At 32.6% G+C, this 25,077-nt stretch overlaps 2 protein-coding genes across 4 annotated transcripts; one reads left to right on the top strand and one right to left on the bottom strand.

The window, feature by feature from the left end:
• Positions 1–2,283: 2,283 nt before the first annotated feature.
• On the bottom strand, positions 2,284–24,439 carry LOC148601109 (uncharacterized). Of its 3 annotated transcripts, none has more exons than XM_088556654.1 (9): positions 24,301–24,439; positions 12,008–12,869; positions 11,356–11,573; positions 9,101–9,171; positions 8,235–8,376; positions 7,472–7,568; positions 6,329–6,433; positions 5,136–5,168; positions 2,284–2,669 (listed from the first exon to the last, which is right to left on the bottom strand). In XM_088556654.1, the coding sequence occupies exons 2-9, from the start codon at positions 12,866–12,868 to the stop codon at positions 2,376–2,378; spliced, it is 1,821 nt and encodes a 606-aa protein (XP_088412780.1). In that variant the 5' UTR covers position 12,869; positions 24,301–24,439; the 3' UTR covers positions 2,284–2,375. The 3 variants fall into 3 exon arrangements, with proteins under 3 accessions (XP_088412780.1, XP_088412779.1, XP_088412782.1); XM_088556653.1 differs by lacking the exon at positions 24,301–24,439 and adding an exon at positions 14,754–14,946 and having other exon boundaries at positions 2,285–2,669; XM_088556656.1 differs by lacking the exons at positions 5,136–5,168; positions 24,301–24,439 and adding an exon at positions 14,754–14,896 and having other exon boundaries at positions 2,285–2,669.
• LOC148601110 (xyloside xylosyltransferase 1-like) lies at positions 15,948–21,397 on the top strand. The gene is made up of 2 exons (XM_088556657.1): positions 15,948–16,418; positions 17,768–21,397. Exons 1-2 carry the CDS (start codon positions 15,981–15,983, stop codon positions 18,455–18,457), a joined length of 1,128 nt encoding a protein of 375 aa, XP_088412783.1. The 5' UTR covers positions 15,948–15,980; the 3' UTR covers positions 18,458–21,397.
• Positions 24,440–25,077: the final 638 nt, after the last annotated feature.

The following is a 25,077-nucleotide window of genomic DNA, read 5'->3' on the forward strand; positions in this document are numbered from 1 at the left end:
ACAGAAAGCATCCATGAGTGATATTTTGTTGTCAGATCGGCAGGGTTTTGACATGCTTGTCTCTGATTTTTCCCATTTTGCCTGATTCTTACAAACACTTGCACTTAAATGACCATCACCTCATGAACATCCTTTGGCATATGTAGTTAAATGTATATTTGACTAAGAAATCTTTTTTTATCACTTGATAGGTATTTAAATCTACAAATATCTGTTAAAATGTTTCAATCCTTCGTGAATAGTCCAGTTTATTATATGTTCTTTAATATAAAGAAATTCATCAGGTAATTGTCATTCAATGAAGGATAGACCTACTCTGTTGCCTTAATTAAGTTAACTACCCAGGTTGCTTACTGTCAGAATGTTTTCCAAAGAAAAAGACGAGACTAGGAATGCAGACATACACAACAAAGAATATAAAATAATTAGAAATAAAACACACTAAGAAACAAAAGTAAATGAGCAATCAGGTCCACTAATTACTGGAAGCATGGACCAAGTGCACCAGTAGGGTAAGCATCCTTTGTCTTCTAGATACACCTGCTGAATTGCTCAGAAAACGTCATATATGAGGTAAACGAAAGAGGAAGGAAAACTATAGGTGAACAAATCGGTTCTCATGGTGCAGATGAATATACCATAATGATCCGCCTTTCATGACAACCATAAAGCTGCTCTAGTTTTTTCAATCTTGTAGCAACATAACCCTGTTCCAGAAGCCAAACTGTACTTAGTCTAAGACAGTATAAAAAGTCTGCGTAGTTATGGCCAACACTGGCAAAGCATTTGACTTGTAATTGAAAACTCCACATGCAGGTGTTGAAGGAATGTTGCAACAGATGAAAGGAAAGTTGATTGAATGAGAAGTCATTGCGGTTTACATATAGTTTGGTCATGAGTTCACCATCGACCTCTACTGGTAAGTAAGTGTAGGTCAAGATATAGCTGACTTTATAGTGTCTATAGAGTCCTTTACCTCAAGTTCCTTCAGGCCAACACTGGCAAAGCATTTGACTTGTAATTGAAAACTCCACATGCAGGTGTTGAAGGAATGTTGCAACAGATGAAAGGAAAGTTGATTGAATGAGAAATCATTGCGGTTTACATATAGTTTGGTCATTAGTTCACCATCGACCTCTACTGGTAAGTAAGTGTAGGTCAAGATATAGCTGACTTTATAGTGTCTATAGAGTCCTTTACCTCAAGTTCCTTCAGGTAGGTGCATGTGTAAAATCTAAAGACAAAAAAATATCATTCATAGTGTGAAGATATCTCCAAGTTTCAAACCTTACAGCTTCAATCATAAGACTTGAAATTACAAGACAAGCACAACACTAAATGTACATACCAAGTATGAGATCGCTCTGTGAGAAAGGCAACATCATTGTACATGATTAACTTAGTACATGTACATGTTTGTCAAGGAAATTTCATCAACGCAACAATGTTTTCTACTAGATTGGTGAGTTCCGAGTCAAATTTTTAACGTGCTAACTCAAAGGTTCAACAGCATGCAGAAAGGTGTCACCATTGCTTATCCCAACACATTGTTCCAACTAAGCCTTGGTCTCATTTTGAAATGTAATGGTGAATGCTTGGCAGGACTTTAAGATTTAAGAGCTTAGTTGCGACTCTGCCAGGGATCGAACAAATTGCTACAAATAAGATATTAAAGTTAATCAGAACTGACTACAACTCAACTGGTCACCATGTCAAATCTACGTGGATATACCAAGTACAAAATTCTGCATAACAGGGCCAGAGTAAATACATCAGAAATGAATATTCAATTCTAACGTATACATTTATACCGGTGCAGCTGGTCCATGCTCCCAGTTTTTAGTGGAATCTGAGTTGCTCATTTACTTTGTTACTTTGTATGCATTATTTTAGTTACTTTATGTTCTTTGTTGTGTATGTCTGTTTTCCAAGTCTGGTCTTTGTCCCTGGATTACATTCTTTTGATTACAAGAACCTTGGTTCCCTTGATTACTCTTTCTTATCTAACAGAAAGTTGGGTTGTGGCAAAACTTAACATTTTAGAATGCATACAAGTCACCAGGTGGTACCAACCAATACATAAAAAATACTTCTGCCAAGTACAAGTAGATTAATATAACATTAGTTGCTTGTAGAAGTAACTAGGTGAATGCAGTAATGCCCCTACCCACTTTTACAAGTGGTGGTAAAAAGCATGGTAAGTTAGGGTTTGAATTCTAGTTGTCACTGTACACTGTAAATGCAAAGTATATATTCTGTCTGTGAGGCACATTCTTAATCAAAACAAATTTCTTTAATCATTATTCTAAAACTTTTAATAAATAGAATAATAAGTTAAAACATATTTGAAAAGTATAAAATATATCACATTGTTTCTAAGCTACTCGACCTAAATTTCTAGGATCCTTGTACTCTCGTTCTTGTTTGATTTTTTCAAGTTCATACATCATAGAGTATGTGGAGTTCAGTAAATCTTCCGTGGCTTTTTTCAGCTTTAGAGATTCGTCTCCAACCCCTGGAATGTTTGATCTCATACTGCTTGGCATTGTCATGTCCATATAGGATTTGTACAACTCAGAATTCTCTTTGGTTGGTCGTCTCACGCTTGACATATTTGATGTGTATGGGAAGGGATAATTAATCGCCATTCTCTCTGCATCCGCCAAAGTCTGGAAAGAAATACAGGTCAAAAACTTATCAACAATTAAATGTAATAAAGAGTATGAAACGAAGGAAATGAAAAAAGACAAAAGAGCAGAGTTTGTGAAAAATCTTGCAGAAAGGTTGTTTATCTTGTTTTTTTTTAATATGATTGTTCAAGTACAGTTTCAATTGGGAAACTTTTGAATAAAGAAAAAGTAAAAAGTTGAAATATATTTTCAAGTTCTTTGTCAATTTCCAAATGACCTAAAATCTTTCAGAAACTCACATATCAAAAATATGAATGTAGACTTGTATTAAAGGTAGGGAAAGTAATAATAATAGGATAATTACTTGGAAAGAGTGAATAAACAAAATATTATCGCAAGTGCTGAAGAACACATAGATTTAACGAGTGGGCGTAACTTGTTCTGCACACAAGTTAAATCCTCAAGCGTTCTTGGCACGAGTAATTATATTTTGGTTATTCACGATAACCAATTGATTATCCTATTAATTGTATAGATTTTCTTCATAATTTATCGATATTTTCAACATGAATTTTAAATTTTGTGATTGGCAGATTGATATTAAAGTTGTGAAATTTTGGCGGAAGAAAGTCCAAGAGTGAAATTACTATATTTATTTCACAGTGTGAATTATCAAAACTTATTACACTGGGAACATTCGATAAAACACTCTATCTATATAATAAAATAAATTAACTACAGTTGAATTCCAATGAAAAATTTTCTTCTCTATTTTTTTAAATATACATGTAGATCACTTTCTTTCTCCAGTTTTGTAAACCCCTTTCTAACAATGGTTTTTTTTCAGTAACTAATGGGACATACTGGAGGGACAAAAAATAATCAAAATACAAATTTATTCCTCTCTGCATAATTCTTGGATGACTCTGTACTTAAAGTATCAGAAAATTTGTAAAATCTCTGAACAATGTTTTAAACAAGAGCATGAGCATCGTAAATTATAGAAAGATTAACTTGAAAAAAAGATAGATTTTTATACTACATTTGAAGGGGATAATTAAATGTAATAGGAATCAGGCAGAACAAATTGTTTTTTTACAAACTCTGCTGATAAAAAAGAAAGAAAATAGAAAGGCCTTTCCCTCCACCAATGTTACATTCTAAGATGAGAACTTATTTCTCGAGTTCACAAATTGCTTTCAGAAGCAATCTTTAAAACAAAACAAACGTTTATCTAAAACATCACAATATTGTCCTAACAAATGAGTTTCTGAAAACTTGCTTAATATGTGAAAGAAAATTGATCTGTGGTCTAGACATGCTACAAGTACATTTTGTACATGTGATATACATGTATTAATGAACTATTTCACTAAAATACATGAAAGTACTGGTATATTAGGGTTGATTAACATTGCTAGTTGGTATGCAATTCAAAATATACAATTTGCTTAATATATTTTAAAAGCCCTATATAAAAGCATAAATTTTATTTTATTTTTTTTATCAAATGGATGCACACACAAGGTTATTCTTCGTTCTTGGATAAGTACTAAGGTTTGTGATTTTATTATGAATAGGGTGAAATTACAAGTATACACTTATAGCAGGAATAATTGATTAAAAGTTTCAAGCAAACAAAATTTAAACACAGCAAAGAGAAAACAGAACTAAAAAATCCTGTAATTTCCATGTGTTTATGTATTGGCTTTAAATTTATGACATAGAAATTACAAAATATCACACAAATATTGCTACTCTCCAGAACTCACTCAAAGAAAACTCCATGTATTTTGGACATAGTGGCCATCAGATCACTTTACATTTATTCAATAATTGCCTTTGTAGAGGGTATTATCTTGGTAAATTGACTGCCCAAGGGACAGTGAAATTGTCTGCTATGTTGATTATGCCTCAAGTTGCAGGCGAGGGCACTGTCAATGACATAGACAATATCACTTTCCAAAGTCAGTCAATACTGTGTGGTAATGCCCTCTTAACAATTTAACACCACATGACCATGTTTCAACCAATCAAAAAAGTATATTCTCTGATATGAAAAAATTATATCAAAATGCATGTCAAATAATTAAACTAAAATTTGAGGAAAATCTTTTGTTTTGCATTTTGGTTAAAAGGAGTTTTCTGGAGAGGGAGCACGATTTTATAATTCCAAGCCTACATCACCATACTGGCAGGATAAAGCCTTTTACAACTACACTTGATCTTGATGCATTAAAATGAATTTTAATTTTTGTATATACATTTATTATGTCAAAGCAGATACAAGAATTATGGTGTAATAATCTTTTTTTAAGATGAATATTTGGAAGAAAAAAAAAACGGGGAACATTAATTTGCAATCAGATAAATTAAGAAAGGCTGACTGAAAGTAATATTCCCTGAAAGTCTGGTGATGCAAGCTCTCATTCTTGTTTATATGTATAACATTATAAATGAACTATTAAAAAATTATAAGGGAAGCAATTTGTGACAAAAGTCCACCTTTATGACATTCTCGTGAAAGTCATCTGAAATCTGAAAAATAATTCAGGTCATTCTAAACACTATGCTTCCTAAATGCAGTTCACGATATTTCTCTCGTGGTCTATATGCTGTAGTTTTTATAGATTTCACTGAACCACTACGAGATTTAGATGTCGCTGAATGTAAACTACAAATCTAACTATTACTGTACAGAAATTTATTGTATGATTGTACTCCACAATGCAATACTTCAAATGTAGCACAAAATTGTAAATTTATTGAAGAAGTTTCTCATAAAATTGTTCCTGTCTGTATGAAAATTAAATCCATCCAAGTAGAGTGTGACATCACAGTACAGTCAAACCTGTATTAAGCAGTCACCTCTGGGGAATACTCAAAGTGACCTTTATAGAGAGGTGACCTTTGGAATGAGGTTACAAACTGTGATGTAGAAAGACTTTGATGCCATCATATAATCCCATATTCCATTTGATTGTACTATCTCTGATTGTCATAATATTACAAGTATTGATCTTTCATTTTCAGACGTAGATTCATGTATTTAAAAATATTCTCATTCAAAATATCATTCAGATAAAAATATATGACAATAAAAAACAAAGTATTTCCTCATTTCCTGTTTTATGTAGTTTTCACCGTCTACATTATTTTCAATGTCCTCTATAATTGCAATACCGATTTAATCCCTTCAGCAACCTAATTATCTATATTTACATGTTCCAAATATAATTAAATCACATGACATGGTACTGTTATCAGGTCAAGTGATAAACTGAATGTTTACAAAATGGCCGGTAAAAGAAGTCAGAAAGACGATTTTGGCCAAAAATTAGGTGACTGTTGGCCGCGTTAGGGAGGTGACTGCTGATCTGAGTTAAAATAAATAGAGAAATCAGTTGGGCAGGTTTTGAAATGACTATTAAGAGAAGGTAACCGTTGATTTGAGGTGACCGGCAGAGCAAGTTTGACTGTATATAAGATGGCATACAGTAACAACAAAAACTGTAACCATATGAACTCAAAAGAAACACATAATTAGCTGTACTTTTTTAAAAAATATATTTAATATTGAAAACGATTTCTCTGGATACAATCAACATTTCACACTGTAATTATTTTAAATTTGAAATGTTGCAATTTCTTACATTGAATGTATATTTTGATTTGCAATAAATTCCCAGCATACTTACTGTCTGCATTTTAGATTTAACACCAGTTGTAGAATCTTTCAGACCAATATTTGATGCAGCAGGTACCATTGAGGGAATAGAACTCTCATATCCCATTACACAGTGCTGAAACATACACATGTATGTCATATTTCAGACAAGAAAACCACAACAAAAGATAAGATTTTGCTATTAAAATCAGAATAAAAAAACAAATGGAGCAGTAAAATCAGGACATAAAACTATAATTTTGTTTTAGAAAGTGGAAGAAAATCATGTGATAGCTTTAACCTAATGTCTTTCTGAAGAAAAAAAGGTTTGAGTAATGATTTGGATGCAAGAAGTTATGATATGTATGATAGAAAAGCATGTTCATGCTTATGTATATCTGTTACCAATAGCTTCTGATATTTAAAAAGTTACAAGAACACAGTTAGGCAATAAGAAGTCAAAAAACAAGAGCACTATATATATTGTATAGGTTGATCCTACCAGAAAATGATCATTTATTGGTGTAACATATTTATAGGATACATAATGAGGGAAAGATGAATATCACAAAATATCAACTCGATTTATCTAATTTCAACATCATAACATCTTTGAGATTGTTATGATGTTAAAATTAAAAAAAGAGAGTAGATATTATGCGAAATTCAATTTTCACATCTTATCAAACCTTTTTCTCTATGGTTTACACACTTGATATTAAGCATCTGTCATGGTTGTCTACCAATTGCTTGTTTATGACGTCACCCATAGCAACAGAAGAACAATATTACAAAGGTTCAAAATACAATTAAACTGATTTAATTTAATTTCATTTGGTTTGAGCATTTTGGGCAAGATAGGTTCTTTTCCACAGACTAACCTGGTACTGTGAAGTCAATAAAGTTGATTGGTTCACAGCCCGCAATTCAATAAATTATTAACTAAATTAGGCTTCGATGCAGGAATGAATCTGAATTTTGACAGGAATCCACTTAAAATGGCATTATAAGGATTGTTGTTAATTTGTGACCAAGTTATGCTTGTTCATAAACCGCCTCATGGTTCATGATGTGTAAACTGTCACAAATTTGGTTATTTCACACAACTTTGTCAAAAATTAAAAACAACCTCTTAATTAAAGAGACTTTAAAAAATATCTGGTTTAGACAGTACCTTTGATAGAGCCATAGAGTCAGAGGGTTCATATTGGCTCCTTTTCTGTGGTTTAACTCGGTGTGGTGACATCAGTGTGGATCTAGGTATACTGACCCTGTAAAAAGAGTAAATCAGGTCTAAAAATACACTTGAAAAAGAGACAACACCTACATTTTCATGTATACAATCAATAAATTCATTTTTGTGGACACTGTATAACCCAAAACTATTGCCAAATCAAATTTTGCATTTTTGATTACCAAATGCTCACTTATATTGAAATTATAAAATATAATTTCAATTCTTCTTTACCTTATATCACTTGTAAGTAATGACAAGTTTTTATATACCACTGTAGACTGCATAAATGAATTTCAGCATAATTAAGATACACCATTTGGCAACCTAACTGCATAAAATTTTGTTCCAATTAGATAACCAGTAATAGGGTACTTGTATTTGTGTAATAGGATGCCTGGCCAATTCATTTTGCTAACACCACTCTATGTATTCCATAACAAACGGTCTAAATTTGGAAAGTTTTTTTCATTTTTCTCTTGCTAGCCAAAAGAATCACTTGCTAAAATATGATGTGCATAGTTTATAAATAATAAATATGAACTGCCAAACTAAAACATCATCAGAACTGAACTTTCTTGAAGTTTTCCTGTCATTTCAAGTCCCAATTAATAGAGAATGTAGAAGTTTGGAAAACATAGATAAACACCAACAATATCAGTGTTTTAATATAGGTATTTATAACAGTAACTGAGATAAAAACCTGACAAATCTTGGCTCTTCGTAGGTAGGTTTTTTCTTGCTATGATGTGGCTTGCCATTCCCAGTCTCTTCTTGTCCTGGAAACAGATGATCTCTAATTGGCTCTGTGAAGAGTCTGTCATTCACTTGGTAAGGCTTTACCTCTTAAAAACCATAAACACCATTCATTTGATTGACTCCATTAAAAAAAAACTGTTAAGTGTTGCATTTAAAAAATCTGTCTCATACCTTGTAATACATGTATATAGAGCATTTTTAGAAAGGCATGCACACAACGTAGAGCATTAAATGTTGATGTTCTGGCCTGGGGATGGGCTTGTCTTCCTTTTCATTAAATGACAATACCCTGTTGAACTTCCTCAGGAAGTTAAATGGACAACTGATATAGAAATTTAAACCTTCCATCAAACATAGCTTATAGAAAAAAATACCTATGAAATGACATAAAGTTCAAACCTCCTTGATCATGTGATAACTTCCTAAGACATTTCACGAGCTAAAACTGTCATCAAATCAAGGAAGACCAACTCCCAGAAGTATAACAAGAATTCTTTTAATTACATGTTCCTTAATATCATTAATATAGTGCAAAAATATTAATAGGATAAACAATTAAAAAATGAATAACCAAAATGTCAAGAATGCCTAGATTTAACGAGTGTGCAGAACATGCTTTGTGCACGAGTTAAATCTTAATGCTTTCTTGGCACTTCGAGAAATATCATGTCTTTTTTGTGTATTGCATATTTTTAATTGGAAGTTACTTCTCTTCCCTTCCATTTTTGATACTCATGGTTAATCACTGAAATTTTGTGTTTTTAATTATTTCTCCCAAAAATATAACAAATAGTGTAAATTTTTACTTACTTGTATCAGACAGAGCTTCATCAACTGGAGATGGTTCACGCTCTTTAACCTCAAACAAGGCATCTGGTGAACTATAAAATAACATCAAATAACTATCAATAAAGGTTGACCAAACATCTATTGGCATGGAACATTGGAGGAAAAACTTACAGTACATTGACATACCTTAGAAAGGGCAAAGATACTGGCCAAAGATAGGGATGACTCACAGAGACTTGTTGAGGTACACTTAAGGAGTATTTTTTTTATCTCTATTAGACTGAAGTCAGGAACACAGAAACAAAATGATACAAATCTGCAAATAAATTATCAGCTTTAATTGTTTTAAGCAGGTATTGTCAAGTATTAAATGACAATTTGAAAGTAGTCACAAACTCATAATTTTGCAAAAAAAGGCTAATTACAGATAAAAATAATAGATCTTTACTTCAAAACAATTAATAAATAGGAACAATTTAACTTTAGGTTTAAATTTGATTGTTCTGCAAATACCATATTTTGGTGTGTATTGACATTGTGCACACTTTTTTTACCAGGAAACTAATTTCAGAACATGGGGGTGTGTATAATACACCCATACATTGCTTCAACACATTTTTACAGACCTAAGATCTGTCAAAATTAAAGACCTCGAGGGAGTCAACATCGAATTAGAGATCACTTATGAACTGCCACAAGCTGGTAATAGTTTGCTAGGACATCACTTTTTATGGAATTAAGGGGGTCACTCATACATTTGCATTTGTACTTGTACCACAAGCTTTAGCTGATTACTTAATAAGTTTTTCTTAATGTGCCAATGTTGTCACTCTTCAAGAGTTATGGAGAAAATCAGGGCTGGTTCAGCACCTTGAATATCAGTGTAGGACCCATGTCTAACAGAGCTGGTTCAGCTTCTCCAGTATCAGAGTAGGAACCATGTCGAACATAGCTGGTTCAGCATCTCGAGTATCAGTGCAGAACCCATGTCTGACAGAGCTGGTTCAGTTTCTCGAGTATCAGTGCAGAACCCATGTTTGACAGAGCTGGTTCAGCTTCTCGAGTATCAGTGCAGGACCCATGACTGACAGAGCTGGTTCAGCTTCTCGGTTATCAGTGCAGGACCCATGTCTGACAGAGCAGGTTCAGCTTCTCGAGTATCAGTGCAGGACCCATGACTGACAGAGCTGGTTCAGCTTCTCGAGTATCAGTGCAGGACCCATGACTGACAGAGCTGGTTCAGCTTCTCGAGTATCAGTGCAGGACCCATGACTAACAGAGCTGGTACAGCTTCTTAAGTATCAGTGTAGAACACATGTCTGACAGAGCTGGTTCAGCATCTCAAGTATCAAAGTACCCAGTTAAATCAAGAAGATCCTCACTCAGTCCTGCCTGTTCTGAAGCTTGTTGTTTACAACAAGCAGTTTAAAGAAGCTTTTAGGAGAGCTGGTTCAAAAACTGTAACTTATGTAATAAGGGAATGGCTGCAGTTTTGCAAAAATCTGTGGGCTTGCTTGAAACTTATAATATAGTGTTTCAGAGAGTAAGGTCTCAAAAGCTAGGCATTCTCAGATTATATACAGATGTCTGGGGGGAGAGTTGCTCTGAGACTAGGTGTCTCAAAAACAGGTGTTTGGAGACTAGGTGCTTCAGGAACTAGGCTTTCAAGGCTTAGCTGTTATATATGCTCTTGATGTTCAGGCTTCAGATTTAATATGTTTGGTCAATGTTGGTTTATTTGGAACATTCATTTATTTTTTTTTCTATATATCATGAATATTGAAGCACCTCAGATTCTGTGAAAACAGATAAGAATGGCAGTTTGATATAACTTTAGTGTTTCAAACACCCTGAAAACATTTCACTTACAATTTTTGATGTGGGCAGCTATTTTCTTATACTTGTTTTACTTTTTCAAGACCCAAAAAGGTCTTCTTTTCAAAGAAATAAGCTGAAATAAAACAAAACTTTTTTCCTGGAAATTAAAAAAAAATTCATTCTCACCACCATATATTATAGGCTGGAGATGTGAGTGGGATGATAAAAAGCAAATGAAGAATATTTTAAGGATGGCCTAGGAGGCTAAGATTTGCAGGTTCTTTTGTGTTCCTACAGACACATTTACTTGTATTTCAAAGTCAAAGGAATAAAAATGTATAATATGTTTTTTTTAGAGAAAATGGTTAAAATACATATTTATAAATGAAAAAAGCCTAGTTAATGTATTTAGTTCTGAGGTTTAGGAAACACTGTTCAACACCATATTAACAACGTACTGATTGTAAAAATCATTGCAGCATTCCTGTCTGTTGATCCTTCTGAACTCTCTAAGTTCTTCAAAGTATCCTTCGGAATGGTTCATCGCTTCTCGATCATTGTCTAGCAACCCTGATATCCAATCATAACCCAAGAGATGGCGATCATGCATGGTACCAAAACTTTCTCTACTTATAGAGCCATCTTTGGATGTCAGAAAACTTACTTTACTCAAATTCTACAAAAGATAAGCCAATGGATAGACATGTAACACTTACTAAGTAGCAGTCTTCAGACAACAGGCTATTAATATCATTTGTGCATGTCAAAATCCACATAATTAACTTTCATTTGTTCCTCACAAACAGTAACAAGCCATTTGATTGTTGCAAATTTGAGTTAAAAACTACTATATAGATTGTAAATGAATTTTTTGCACTTTGCAAGAGTTGTTGTTCTTGAATTGATTGATTTAAGATGGAAATGAGTATGGTTTCTCCAAAATAGAAATCAATATGCAATTGCCCATATGTAAAACTATGGCATAGGTAGATAAAAAACAATAGGGCATTAATGGAACATTAAGTGTTATCCCATCATGTAATAGTGATACATTGCACTAAGTACTTCATACTATCCCCCTAATAATTATTTAAATCTTTGCCATTTTACCTTCCTCAAATCTTTAGGTCCATTAGAATTCAAAATAGATTTTGGTTTGGATGCTTCTCTCGCAATTGCTGCCACTTTTCTATCATTTCCGGCATCAGCCAGCCTACTTTTGTACCTCATTTTGATAGCTGTATCTTCCTCTTCAATAGCACCATCAAACCTTTCTCTACCTGTACCAAGAACCTCCTCAGGTGAGGTCTGTAACTTTGACTGAAAATATTCTAAATCACTCTCATTGAATTTGGAGTAGCTGAAATTCAACTTTGATGAATTGTTTCTACAGAGTTCACTTTCATTCAGATCTGTATCAACCTTCACATTTCTATCTATGATTTTTCTTCGTCTGACTGTGTTTGGAGTATCTGGTTTAGATTTAAGCTCCTCTGGAGGAGAAACAGACTCATTGGCATTAAATCTATTTTCTTTTTCAGGTTGTACAGAGGTCTTCTGAGCAGTTTCATCAGTTTTATCTAGGTCAGAATCTTTCTTTGTACAGTAATTATTATCAGTAGTTCCAGAAGGGAGACTCTTTCTGTACAACACACTTTTATCTTTCATTTCAGCCTTGCTGTAAGCATTGTCTAGATTTCCACCCTCACTAACCTGTTTTACATATGTTTCCATAGTACCATAGTTATCTTTGCTGCTGACTTTGTACCTTGAAAGTCTCTCTCTTGCCATGGCACTTTTGATTAAACTTTGCTGGAGAGCTGAAGTTGACGTCTCAAGCTCACCACTTTCATTTGAATTTTTGGATGAAATGGTTTGGTTTTTCAGGATGTTTTGCAGTTTCCCTTGTCTTGCTTTGAGTTTCTGGAGTAACAACTTACTCTGAGATTGAAGCTGTTGGTCAATATCCATTCTGAAAAATTTTTTAAATTTCATTTTTCATGGCCTCTAAAAAAATACACATCAATAAGAAATGCATGTGGCACAGCTTGATACAAATGTGTGACTGCAGTGGTCGAACCATAAACAGAACATGAAATTGAATAAAATGCTTCATGTGGCTTAGATTTGATATGACCACAGTGGTCAAACCCTCAATTGTATATGTATGTTAAAAAATGTTTGTCATGGCACAGATTGATACGAAAACAGTGATCAAACCCTAAAATGTTTACCTGTATTTATCAAGTTTCAATAGATTGAGCAGGTTTTAGTATGCACATAATTTTCAGTCAATTTGTGATAATTTAATGCATTACTTTATTTTCAATGTTTCACATATTAAACACTGAACTTAAATTATAAAATAATGCATTCTTCGGGTATGCACAGTTTAAGATGCCATGAGAAATTCATATCACTTTTAATTGAAAAAATAATAACTTACAATGAATTGACCATTTCAGAAATTGTATAGCAATCTACAATGTAGGTCTACTATGGTTCATGGCATTCCTGACTGGGTGAAAACATATCTTAAGAAGACATTGTGACATAAAACTTTGATTACAAGGACAAAAGTTGAATTTCTGAATTGATCTTTTGCCCTCTAACTTCAAACTTTCTTCAGCACAAATGCAACTATATTTACAATTACATATACAATGTGAATTAGAAGTTCTAGCCATTCAAATGACTAAATCAATTATTGCCAAGTTACAGTTTTTGAAGCATTTGTTCATCAATGTAAAATGACTTAGTTTATTTAAGTTATGATAACGCATACCTGTCAACATTCGAAAATGTCCATGGGGATTTTCTCACTTGAAATATTCCTCAACACCTAAGAAAACCATTATTGGGGCCTTGAAATTCATCAAAATGTTGTTTTCAAGCTTTTCTAATACAAAACAAAAGTGTTCATTGAAAGTTAAAATTTTGGAGCTGTCATATGGGAGAACCCCACAAATAGTGAAACATGGCAAGTACAGTATGCTTGTAAATCGTTATTACATTTTCATCAATACCATCCAATCTGAAGTCTTTTGACAATTCATTGCTTAGAAAAAGAAAAGAAAAACTTGTGGAATTAAGCATGGTTGTATCATACATCTAGTGTTTGCAGTGTACAAGTATAATCTGCATTATTAATTGGGGAAAAAATTAGAAAATAGCTCTCTGCTTAACTGACGACCATCTAAACTTTTGAAATAATTTTGAAAATCAGGTATGCCTATTAAACCAGGGTTCTCACTGTGTATTGTTCACAGATGGCAGGGAAGTTCCTCACACAAACAGGGGACATAAAGTATTTTGATTCTAGAAGAATCAAAACCCCAAAAAACTCTCTATTACTGTTCAAAATGTCAACAAAACAGGGTCCTCGTGGAAAATTATCGAAACTTCAATAATAAATGTAATTTTTGTAGCAAATTTGGTATCAGCATACAGGAAAATGATTCCGAAATCGAACATGTAGGTGTGACATGCACAATTTCAACTTGAAAAGTCGTTACAAGTAGTTGACGGGCAATACTCTGAGGTACCGCTAAATCTCCAATTTTTGTATGGCACATCGTTCTGACCCGACACATCAATATCCAAATAAAAAAGAGGAGGGTTGCAGGGCCAGAGGAAATTTGGACGAGTACGGTATGTGTTTTTCCTTTCATATACATACATAAAATTTTTCCTATACTTTCCATGACTTTTAGGAAATTAAGATACATTCCATTAAACCACTTTAATCATCACGACTCAGAAATTGCCAACTGTACAAGTATCAAAATTAGGGTTTAAAAATATGAATCAAGACATGTTACGGCAAGTACAAATTATATTTCGCGTTCCTAGTTACCTGTTATTCTTTGAAATTTTACAGAAGCATTGAATTTCGTTTTTAATCTGTTTGATTCCTCCAATTCGTTTGTGATTTCGTACAGTTTTTTGAAACTTTCTGTCCAATAAATGCACTATTTTTCAATCAAACTCAGCGATTTCTTTTTTTTTTTCAAATAAATGGTCCACCATATTGGCCGCCGTTACAAGTCAAATCGACACTTGATTAATTCGGCACCTATATGTACTCGCATATGGTTAATTTGGCACATCGAAACCAAGTTCTTTTATGAATAAAAACACAGCATACCTACTCGTCTTGGTTTTTAAAGAAATACACTGTGCAAAATGTTTTATGAGAATTCCAGTCAATTTGATATGACAGATTACTAATTTGATATAAACATGGTACATTGTACACCCTGAAATGTGTAAGCCGTAACACATTCCCCTTACCCAATGGCCAAATCACTATATTGCCGATTTTTCTATTATAATTAGGAATTTTATACTGAAACTTGGTCCTAAAGTTCTGAATGATATTTTAAATCAATTGGAGTTGTTATAAAACTGTTTTTAATTTTAACGCCATATTATTAAATATATAACTAATCAGAGGTCATGTTGTATAAAATTAAATCTTACCCCGATTTTACCAACATGATTACTGACTATCGACACCAGGGGCGGATCCAGGGTTTATGAAGGGAAGGCGTATAATTACGAGAATCAGCATATTAAAAGGAAATCGGATTATGACATATTTAATAAATGAACATGACAAATTACCATATTCAATACAATATTTAGCAGATAACGATAGATTTTATTATTTTTTTCTTTGAAAAGTCGGGGCATACGCCCATTACATCCTCATCTAGCTGGACCCACCCCTGGACACTTATATATAGACCCAAATTTGACAAAATGTCGCAAATTTGTGAAATATGAAGGCATTAAAATTTGGCCTCTGCACATCTACAATAATAATTTGTTATATCAAATTAATTAGCAAGGAGTTAAACATAGATATATATGCTATGTATAAATCCTTGGTATTTGTTTAATGGATTAGTAATCTGTTATATCAAATTATTAATCTGTTGTATCAAAGAGTAACTATGGTTACCAATATTCTAGTGGAAATCAAAATAATGCAATGTACCGTGTTTTTAATCCAAGTAATTTTACGACCGGGATGTGGCATTTAATTTTTCATTCTACTAAATGCACCCAACTACCGACTATGACCCCCGCTACTGTGTTGAAAATATTGGCCTTTATATTTATTTGTATCCTGTGTATTATCTGTTACCAAATTCTATTGACAACTTCTATTTTTCATAATATTGACCATAAAGCCCCTGAATATCTAAACAAAGGGACAAAAAACGGACAAAACGTTAAGCATAAGGTTGCATTTACAGAAAATACAGAGCAGATTCCAACTGAAACGATCCAAAAAGTGTCTTTTGATAATTCAAATGAATTGAATGTAGTGATAACTTTTACTAATGCAAAAACCAACAATAACCTGAAAGTGCAATTTACTACAACTGTTAATTCTATGTTCAAATGGGTGACTGTTCCTCTGAGTATTTACATTATTGGTGATGTGGCAAGCCAAGACATTGCTGAGGACATAATTACAAAAGCAGCTAACAAGCACAAAAAGGAATACAAGGTATAATGATTACTGTATGGTGCCCACCAGACATCAAATATTCCAACAACCTATAATCAATATTAATATGACCCTCTAATGGCTCAATGCCCGACAATGGCATGAGTGAAGGAACTGGTATGGTTTTGGTATTTCTCCGACTGTACCAATAATTTTTACAGGAATGGTGTGCTGTACCAATAATTTTCACATTTTCGCAGTAAGGCCTCATGTCCCTATATCAAAAACAGTACCAAAATTTGTTTGCCTCCTACGCCTATGTATGGAACAATGTCAATGGTTACGTGTTGACCCTTCAACCTGATAATTTATGTTCCCCCACCCCCATAGGTGTTTTAAGACCTATGAAAATTCTTAAGTGAGAGATATCCACATAATTTTCTCAAAGCGGGAGATTTGCTGTTTTTGTTTTTGCAACATGATTTGACAAATACAATTTTAACTTGAAAATTCAAATAAGGTAGGAGAAATTTCTGTGAATGCAGCTATATCTACAGCTATGACAGGGTCATGAATGCAGGAGCTTGTCAAATTCTTTCTGAAATATTGGAAGGGTTTGTTGAAAGCAGAAGACTTTCACCCATGTCCATCCCTCCAATCTGATCACAATTAATGTCTGATTCAACAGTTCAAAACTTTTGTAAGTTAATGTTATCTTAGAAAGTTTGTATAATTGCTAATCGAAAAAAAACATGGGTAGGTTGTTGCATACCTGAGTTTACAGTGAAATATGTTTAGTCCAAATCCTGGAGGAGTTAAGTAGAAGTATTTTTAAGAATCATGCAAATTCTGTAAAATGTGATACGCCTTAAAAAATGCTACTTTTTTTTATTTTTGTTATTAAGTTGCTTTATAGGTGTGTATGATGAAATGTATAATTATTCATTCCCATCTGTCTGCTCTCAGGTAATAATTTACATGGAAAATCCAATAGTTTATATTGTATCATAGTGTCATTTACAGAGTTATCTCCTTTAATTTTGAATTCTACAGTACATTCTACAAAATTTTTATTTCCTATGAACAAGAGTTATATGAAAAGCCACATGTTTATTTCTTTTTACTATGACATTTTATGTAGGCTTTTTACCCATGAATCACATTTGTATGACTTATATGTGGAGTGCTTCTTAAAAAGCTATCTTAATCAGATCTCTTCTGAAGTTCTTTCATATATGTATCAATTTGGAAATATGTATAGTAAACCTGTGTAAAGCAGACACCTGCCTGATTTAAATGAACTTATCCTTCTGTCAGAAAGAAGGTTTGGTTTGATAGAAGATACACTGTGATGAACAAAACTCCTTCAGAATCAATATTTTTGAATTTATATTTTTATCTGCTTTTAGATTGTAAAGCTGGATTCTGATGATCTTGCCAAGAAGTTACACGAAGTTATCAAGGACATTCGGCCATTTTTCAGTAGTTATCCAGAGGCATACTACAGTCAATCTTTATTCTACTTTTCCATAGCAATACACAAAGTAATGCCTGAGACATTACACCATGTTATAATGATGGATGCAGATCTCAAGTTTAATCAGGACATAAAAGAACTGTATATGTTGTTTAATAATTTTTCGGATTCTAATGTCATGGGATTAGCAAGGGAGAATCAGCCTGTATATCGACATATTCTTTCAACTTACCGAGCATCGCATCCAGGAACACGACTAGGTGACCCTCCCCCCAATGGTATAACTGGGTTTAACAGTGGAGTACTACTGCTAAATTTAGACAATATGAGAAAATCAGAAAAATATAACTCTTTAATAAATTCAAAATATGTAAAAGAGCTGACAGAAAAATTTTCATTTAAAGGGAATTTAGGAGACCAGGATTTTTTCTCTCTATTATCATTGGAGCATGAAGAGTTGTTTTATATTTTACCCTGCACTTGGAACAGGCAGCTATGTATATGGTGGAAAGATAAAGGGTATGAATCTGTATTTGACTTCTACTATAAATGTGAAGGTCATATTAATATTTACCATGGCAACTGTAACACTCAAATACCTAAGTTAGATTGGGAAGTTTGATATTTTTTTATTTTTAGACACGAAAAATAATTCTGTGTTTCTTGTACAACACTCTTATTAAGATTAGGGTGGGCTGATTAGTGGTCATATTAAAGGAACAGAATTTGGTTTTTTGGATTCAAAGTTGTAGTTGCTATCCATACATACATGTATGTATGAATTTAAGTGCCAAACTGTCAAAACTTCAGAACCGTTCATCGGAATAATTAAAAATTTATAAACCTTCAGCTTGGAAATATTTAAGTACGATAACTGTGTTTATTAGACCAGACAGTAGATGATTCATGCATGTCAAAACCTACCAAATTCACTTGTATTTTTAATTTAGAAACAGTACTAAAGACCACATAACCAGTCTTAGTTCGTTAATTGGTCATTGCACTTTCAATTATAAAAAAAAAATGTATAGATTGTGTATAAATTGGCACTTCTCAAGAGTTATTGTTCTTGATTTTGTTTGATTTGGTTGATTTTAGTGGGAAATGAATGCACATTTTACTCAAAAATACAGATTTGAATACATAAAGGACGTAATCATTGTATCAAAATATAGCAAAGGTGGATTAAAAATGCATCATTTGTTTGTTGGGTTTTCTTCACCATGAATCATGTCTACTATAGGCAGTGTCTAAAATTTATATGGACTGGTATTTGATCAAATTTATTGGAAACTTTAAATACAGTTTTAGCATGATTTGTTGTATCATATTTGTTTTTTTTTTTTTAATTCATTTGGTAACTTGCATTTCCTCTCTTTTGAGTTTTTGAATTGTAAGATCGTGTATGGTGGTGTTTTATCATTTTGTCTTGAAGGCCATTCAGATATTATGGATAGTTAGAATTAATACTAATAGCTTGGTAAGATTTAAATAGTATATAAGAAACACAGAATTTTTTTTAAAGGACTGGACGCTTTTAAGAGGCATGATAAACTTTTTTTATACTTCATATCAGAGGGGTTTATATTTGTAAGCTACTTATCAAAATGGTATATTTTTGTATACTATGAAAGTTTTTATTTATAAGTAAAGTTTCTATGTAATACGAAAATTATAGTTTAAATCAAAAGAGTAGCCTAAGTATGAGGGGCAGAGCTTCAGAGACACCCTATATAACATTGATGTTCTGATGAAACATGAATAGCTCAAAATTGTTCTGTCGGGAGTGACATGTTTCAGAAATGTATATGCAGTTAGGAAGTGGTTGTTGGAACTTTTAACACAGACACACGTATATGTTATAGGAAGTCTTAACATATTGCCAATGGTCGAGACTCATCAGTAACAATATAATAGTGCATTTTCCACAAAGTCAAAAAATTATAGTATTGTTTAGAGTTAGGTCTCTGTTGGTATATCAGGCTGTGATCAACAAAACATTTTATTTATGACTGGTTGAGGGTTTTCTGTCTCAGCATTTAAGACTTGTTTTATGGTTGCTTTTGTCTTCCCCACCTATAGAAATCAAAGGTTGTTCCATTAAGGCATTTGATGGTGTTTATAAGTATTATTTGAAGTAGTGATTTGTCCACTTTTCTGTATGAGTACAGATGATGCAATTAGCTGTAGTGTACCCATTGTTAGATATTTACAAGTATATGTATGTGTATTTATGTAACAGTTTTTTTAAGAATCATGCAAAGTCTGTAAAATGTGATACACTTAAAAAGGGCTACATATTTAATTTTTATTTTTGTTTTAAAGTTGTTTTATAGGTCTATATGATGAAATGTATAATTATTCATTCCAATCTTTCTACTCTTAGGAGATAATCCACATTGAAAATCCAACAGTTTCTATTGCATTTTAGTGTCATTTACTGAGTTACTATTGAATTATGTAATTTTTATCTCCTATGAACGAGGGTTATATGGAAAGCCACTTGTTAATTTCTGTTTATTTATGCATGAAAAAAATGTAGGTTTTCCAACCATGAATCACATTTTGCATGATTCTTAGCTGGAATACTCCCGTACTTTAATATGATTTTGATTTTGCTGCAATGAATCTTCTGTCCCACAATTTTAAATTCTCCATCACATCTCAAATTATATTGGATATTCATAACAGTTCATGATAATTTCAACATTAACTGGTCTTACTATATACAAGGCTTTGTTATTCTACTCTAAAAATCCTGTTATGACATATGTTCATTCAGTGAAGAAAAAAGTTCCAGGTGATGGAGTCAGGGCTTCAAGGTTTGGTCATTTCATTGAAATATTCAGAATAGTTTTAATAACATAAGGGGAGGTCACTCAGTAATCTGTCATTGTATTTCATTCATAATATACTATAATATGATTTTTTTCTCAGGTGATAAAGTTTATGCATTACACGTATAATTATGCAGTTGACTTTTTATTGTAGTCATAAATCTTTTGCTTTTTTTTTAGAATTAATCCTGTGTCTTCTTTTTTTTTTCTTTTTACATGTTGATGATATTTTTATTTACTAGTAGACAAAACTGTTTATTTTGGTTGTTTAAAGGAAGTGGGAAACATATATTTATATGAAAAAAAAAGTAGAAGTAATATGATATCATGCTGTCGTTCACGTCCATTAACTATTGATTAACAAGATAGATGTTTGTAATTACAATTGATAGAATAGTGAATTGATGATTCATTCAGGTATAGGGATCAAAGTCATAGTATTCCCAAAGCATAACTTCTTTTGACTTGAATTTCAAAATATTGTGTTCAAACCAGTTATGTCCATATTAACCGTAAATCCCTGTGTGTCAAAAACTAATATAGTGACCTTACTTGACCCAGTGAACAGAGTTCAACATTTTGCGGTCGTAACATGCTGTGCTTGGCAAAGTTCTAATTTGTTTGTTTTTGTTTGTGAGCCGATAGTTTCCTTGTAAGTCGTATCCAGCCATATATACCGATTGTAATTTGTTTTATATTGCATTTGTAAAAAAAAAAACGTCATTTTTAGGTTTTCAGTTTTGTTACGAGGTGTCCAAAATATTCTTGACATTTACAAATTGATCGATATGCCCATTGAATGCGCCTGTAAATGTCTATCACAGTAAATTACGTCTGTAGACGACATGCATAAGTTTCCGAAACACAAAATAGACAGATTTATGAGAGAATGGGGTAGCTGGGTTAACACTCCTTACGAATTTAAATATATTATTTTAATGTTATATTTTTTTTTATGTTCAAACATGAGTATACATACCCAGAAAGCAATATAGTTCAATACACAATCAAGGAAATTCGTTATTCAGCATTGTATTATTAATCACAATTGTATATTAATGCTTACATGATCCTTAAGGCACAGACCATTTTCTTCTCGAGCATACGAATTTTGTTGAAAGAAAAAATTTGAATGCCTTGTTGGAAAAAAAATGAATTATTTTCGTGCAAGCGTGAAAATAACTCATTTTACCAGCGACAGTCGAAGTTAAAAACATTTGATTAGAAAATCTACATTGTAAGTACCTAATAATCCTCGTCTAGGGATAGTACATATATTTTGGAATGCTTTTCCCCCCAAAAAATCTCTCCTATTGCCAATAAAAGGGTTAGTGCCTAATTTATGTGTTGGTCACTGTATTTTGATATTTTATTTGTGTAATTATAGCATTTATATTGTGGTTATAAAGTGGTATGGCAATGGCTACAGTGTCGCCTTCAGAGTATTTGATCGAGTATTTGGTAATAACTTTAGTGTGCAAAATTATCTTCCGAATCATTACATTGAAAGAAACGTTTTCATCACACTTAAGAGGGTTGTTGGTGATTTTTGGAGTTAAAGTTTGAATTTCATAGGATTGAAGGGCAAAACCTATCATAATAATTATTATTTTAATATGCTTAGAGGTATCGATTCGTTTAGATTACTTGAATTTAATTTGGCGAACCTTACCGTTTGTTTCTAATTTTGATTTTGGGTTCCATTTTTTGTAGGTTCACACATTGTGCAAATTAAAGATTTTTTCATATCTACAAATTTGAATATTTATGGTTCCTTCTGATGTGCTGAATAACCTAGCATTAAGATTTACAATTTAGGGCCTTATTTTCAGATTGGGCCATTCCAAAGTCTAAAGGTCCAAAATTTTGATTTTAACTGTTCTTGTTGTTGCTAATATAAAATCATCAACAGTATTTTTTTTTTTTTTTTTTGATTCTACGCCCAATTACTGGACTCTTAGCCCGTACTGGTCGAAAACTTTGAAAAAAAAATCAATTACTCTGGCTGTGTGATACCTAATTCATAACAAAAGTAGTGACATATTATAGCAAGCTTAGATTTATAAGGACTATCTACTCATCGTTTCACCACGACAGTTGTATCAAGAGGCTGTGCCGCTTGCTGCATTTTACAATAAATTTTGTGTATACGTCATCTTCTACAAATGTGATGTTAGACTTTGTTGGGAAATTATAACTATAAAGGTTGTTACGATTAAAAAAAGTTGAAATATTTTATACTTTGTTTTGATTGGCTCCTCCAACGATGCTAGAAGTTGTCTGGCAATTTGTTTTTAGATTTGCTGCCATCCGAATTTAAAGCATGTCGCCGCCAATGTATATAGACTAAACACGTATTTTAAAATATTTAATGCCTTTTACTAACGTAAAGGAAATTTAACATACCGGAAATCAAGCGATAAAAATCCCAAAGTTTTATTAAATACATAGAATTTGTTTAAATGAATGACTAGCCATTTTGAATTATGTCAAAACAAGACAAGTTTATTTTGCTAACTCTGGCACAATTAAGTGCTACAAGAGTTATATATAAACATGTATTTAACCATGCAGCAAACAGTAAGAAACCTGGATCTCAACAGCTTAAATGAAAACACATATGTCAAAATCGTGAAAACATTTTGTTTCTAGTTTCCTGAAAAAAAGAGACATAACCTCACAACAATTCTTTTATTACAAATAGACAATAAACACTTCATCTTGATGGAAGACGGGTTTAGAGTGTAATAACTTGGAATGTATTATTCCTCAGTTCCTCTAACTCATTGTTACTACTAGTAAAATGGTAATGATATTCATTCCAACTTCTTGAGAATTACGCAAAGGGCATTTGCCTATCCTGGTATAGTACATACTTAATTGGCAATTTAAAATTTGAGCATCTGAATTTGCAAAAAAATATACGATCTGCATTGTTAATACAGATTGGTATTTTTCTAGTTTAAAATCTATTTTAAAAGTAAGATACAACCTTCCCCTAGAAGATTGTACCATTGCAAGAAACTAGCCTCTGATAAAATTGGTCTACCAGCCTCGGTTTTAGTAAATTTTTTATAGCGCCAATATTTCGTGTTAATTTGTTTGACCATAGACACATATAGCTTTATCCACATTCATCTAGTATCCCTTTTACACGAGATAACCATTTAAAGTGGATACTATTTGCTTGATGAATTTTATACATAATTTCATAAAAAAAAAATGCCGGATAGCTTAGATTGACCACATTGTAACAGTTTCGACCAATAAGATAAACATTTTATTTTAGCTACAATTATAAGGGGAAACCATAAACTATACAATTTGGTCCCGAGGATCTAACATTTAATATACACTTTGAAAATTTCAAATGGACTTTTTCGACGATCTCTATATTCTCATAGCTCCATATCTCAGATGAGTAAAGTAAAATAGAAGTGATTATACTATCAAAGAGCTTTAGTTGCAGGTAAATGGATAAACTTACATTTCTTATCTAATGATATAGTGCAAAAAGTGCTTTTGTAGCTTGATCTACAAGTTTTTTTTCTTTGAAATATTGACTTTGCAGTTATAGTTAAAATAATTCCTAGATATTAGTAATAATCTGTTAGTTCTATAGTCTTACCGTTTATTGTAAAACTGGTACCACTAACTTTACGGGATACAAATTTTTTTTGACAAAACGATATTTAATTGGTCATCATTTGTTCGTTTGGACTGCCTGGGAAGTATAACCAGTTGATTTTCCCCTGTGTCTCCAATAGCTATGGATAGTGTAAAGCTGTGGGTTGACTCCGTTCGTTCGTCAGAGGGAACGCATTACCCATGAAGTAATAAAAGCATATTACTCATAACTTGCAAAGCGTTTGTTATTGTACATATGAAGATGTGCACGTCATTATATATTGCTTTCCTATATTTTTAGCATCACGTTGATCGTAAGCATGTTTTGCTTCCTGTTATTGGCGGTGCCTACTTTGTGTAATCTGTAACTCAAGAAATATTGAACCATTATTACTCAAACGTAGCACAGTTTTATATACATATTGATGATTACAACGTACCTTCTAATAGGTCATGGAGAAACTTGTCGATTTTTTCGTGCAAATCAGCTTATAAAGTGGTGAATGTAGGTCGGTTTGGCGGGGAAAATATTTACGTAACATTTTTCTCGTCCACTATAAATTTTAGCCATTAGGTATATTTGGTACGCTACTACAAAGTAGGGTCCGATATTCTGGGATGCGATTACAGATCTATCGTACTTTTATTTCCCGTTTACCCACTTGATATATTTTTCATCGACAAGCCGGCCATTTCTGCCTTTTACCTCGTTTTTCCTTTATATGTTGAATCCCTTTATGTTTGGAACGGTACCTACTCGATTTCATCTGTAATTTAA

Source organism: Perna viridis, chromosome 12 (assembly GCF_037379345.1).
Source record: "Perna viridis isolate PV_CMFRI_1.1 ecotype Kerala chromosome 12, ASM3737934v1, whole genome shotgun sequence".
NCBI lineage: Eukaryota > Metazoa > Mollusca > Bivalvia > Mytilida > Mytilidae > Perna > Perna viridis.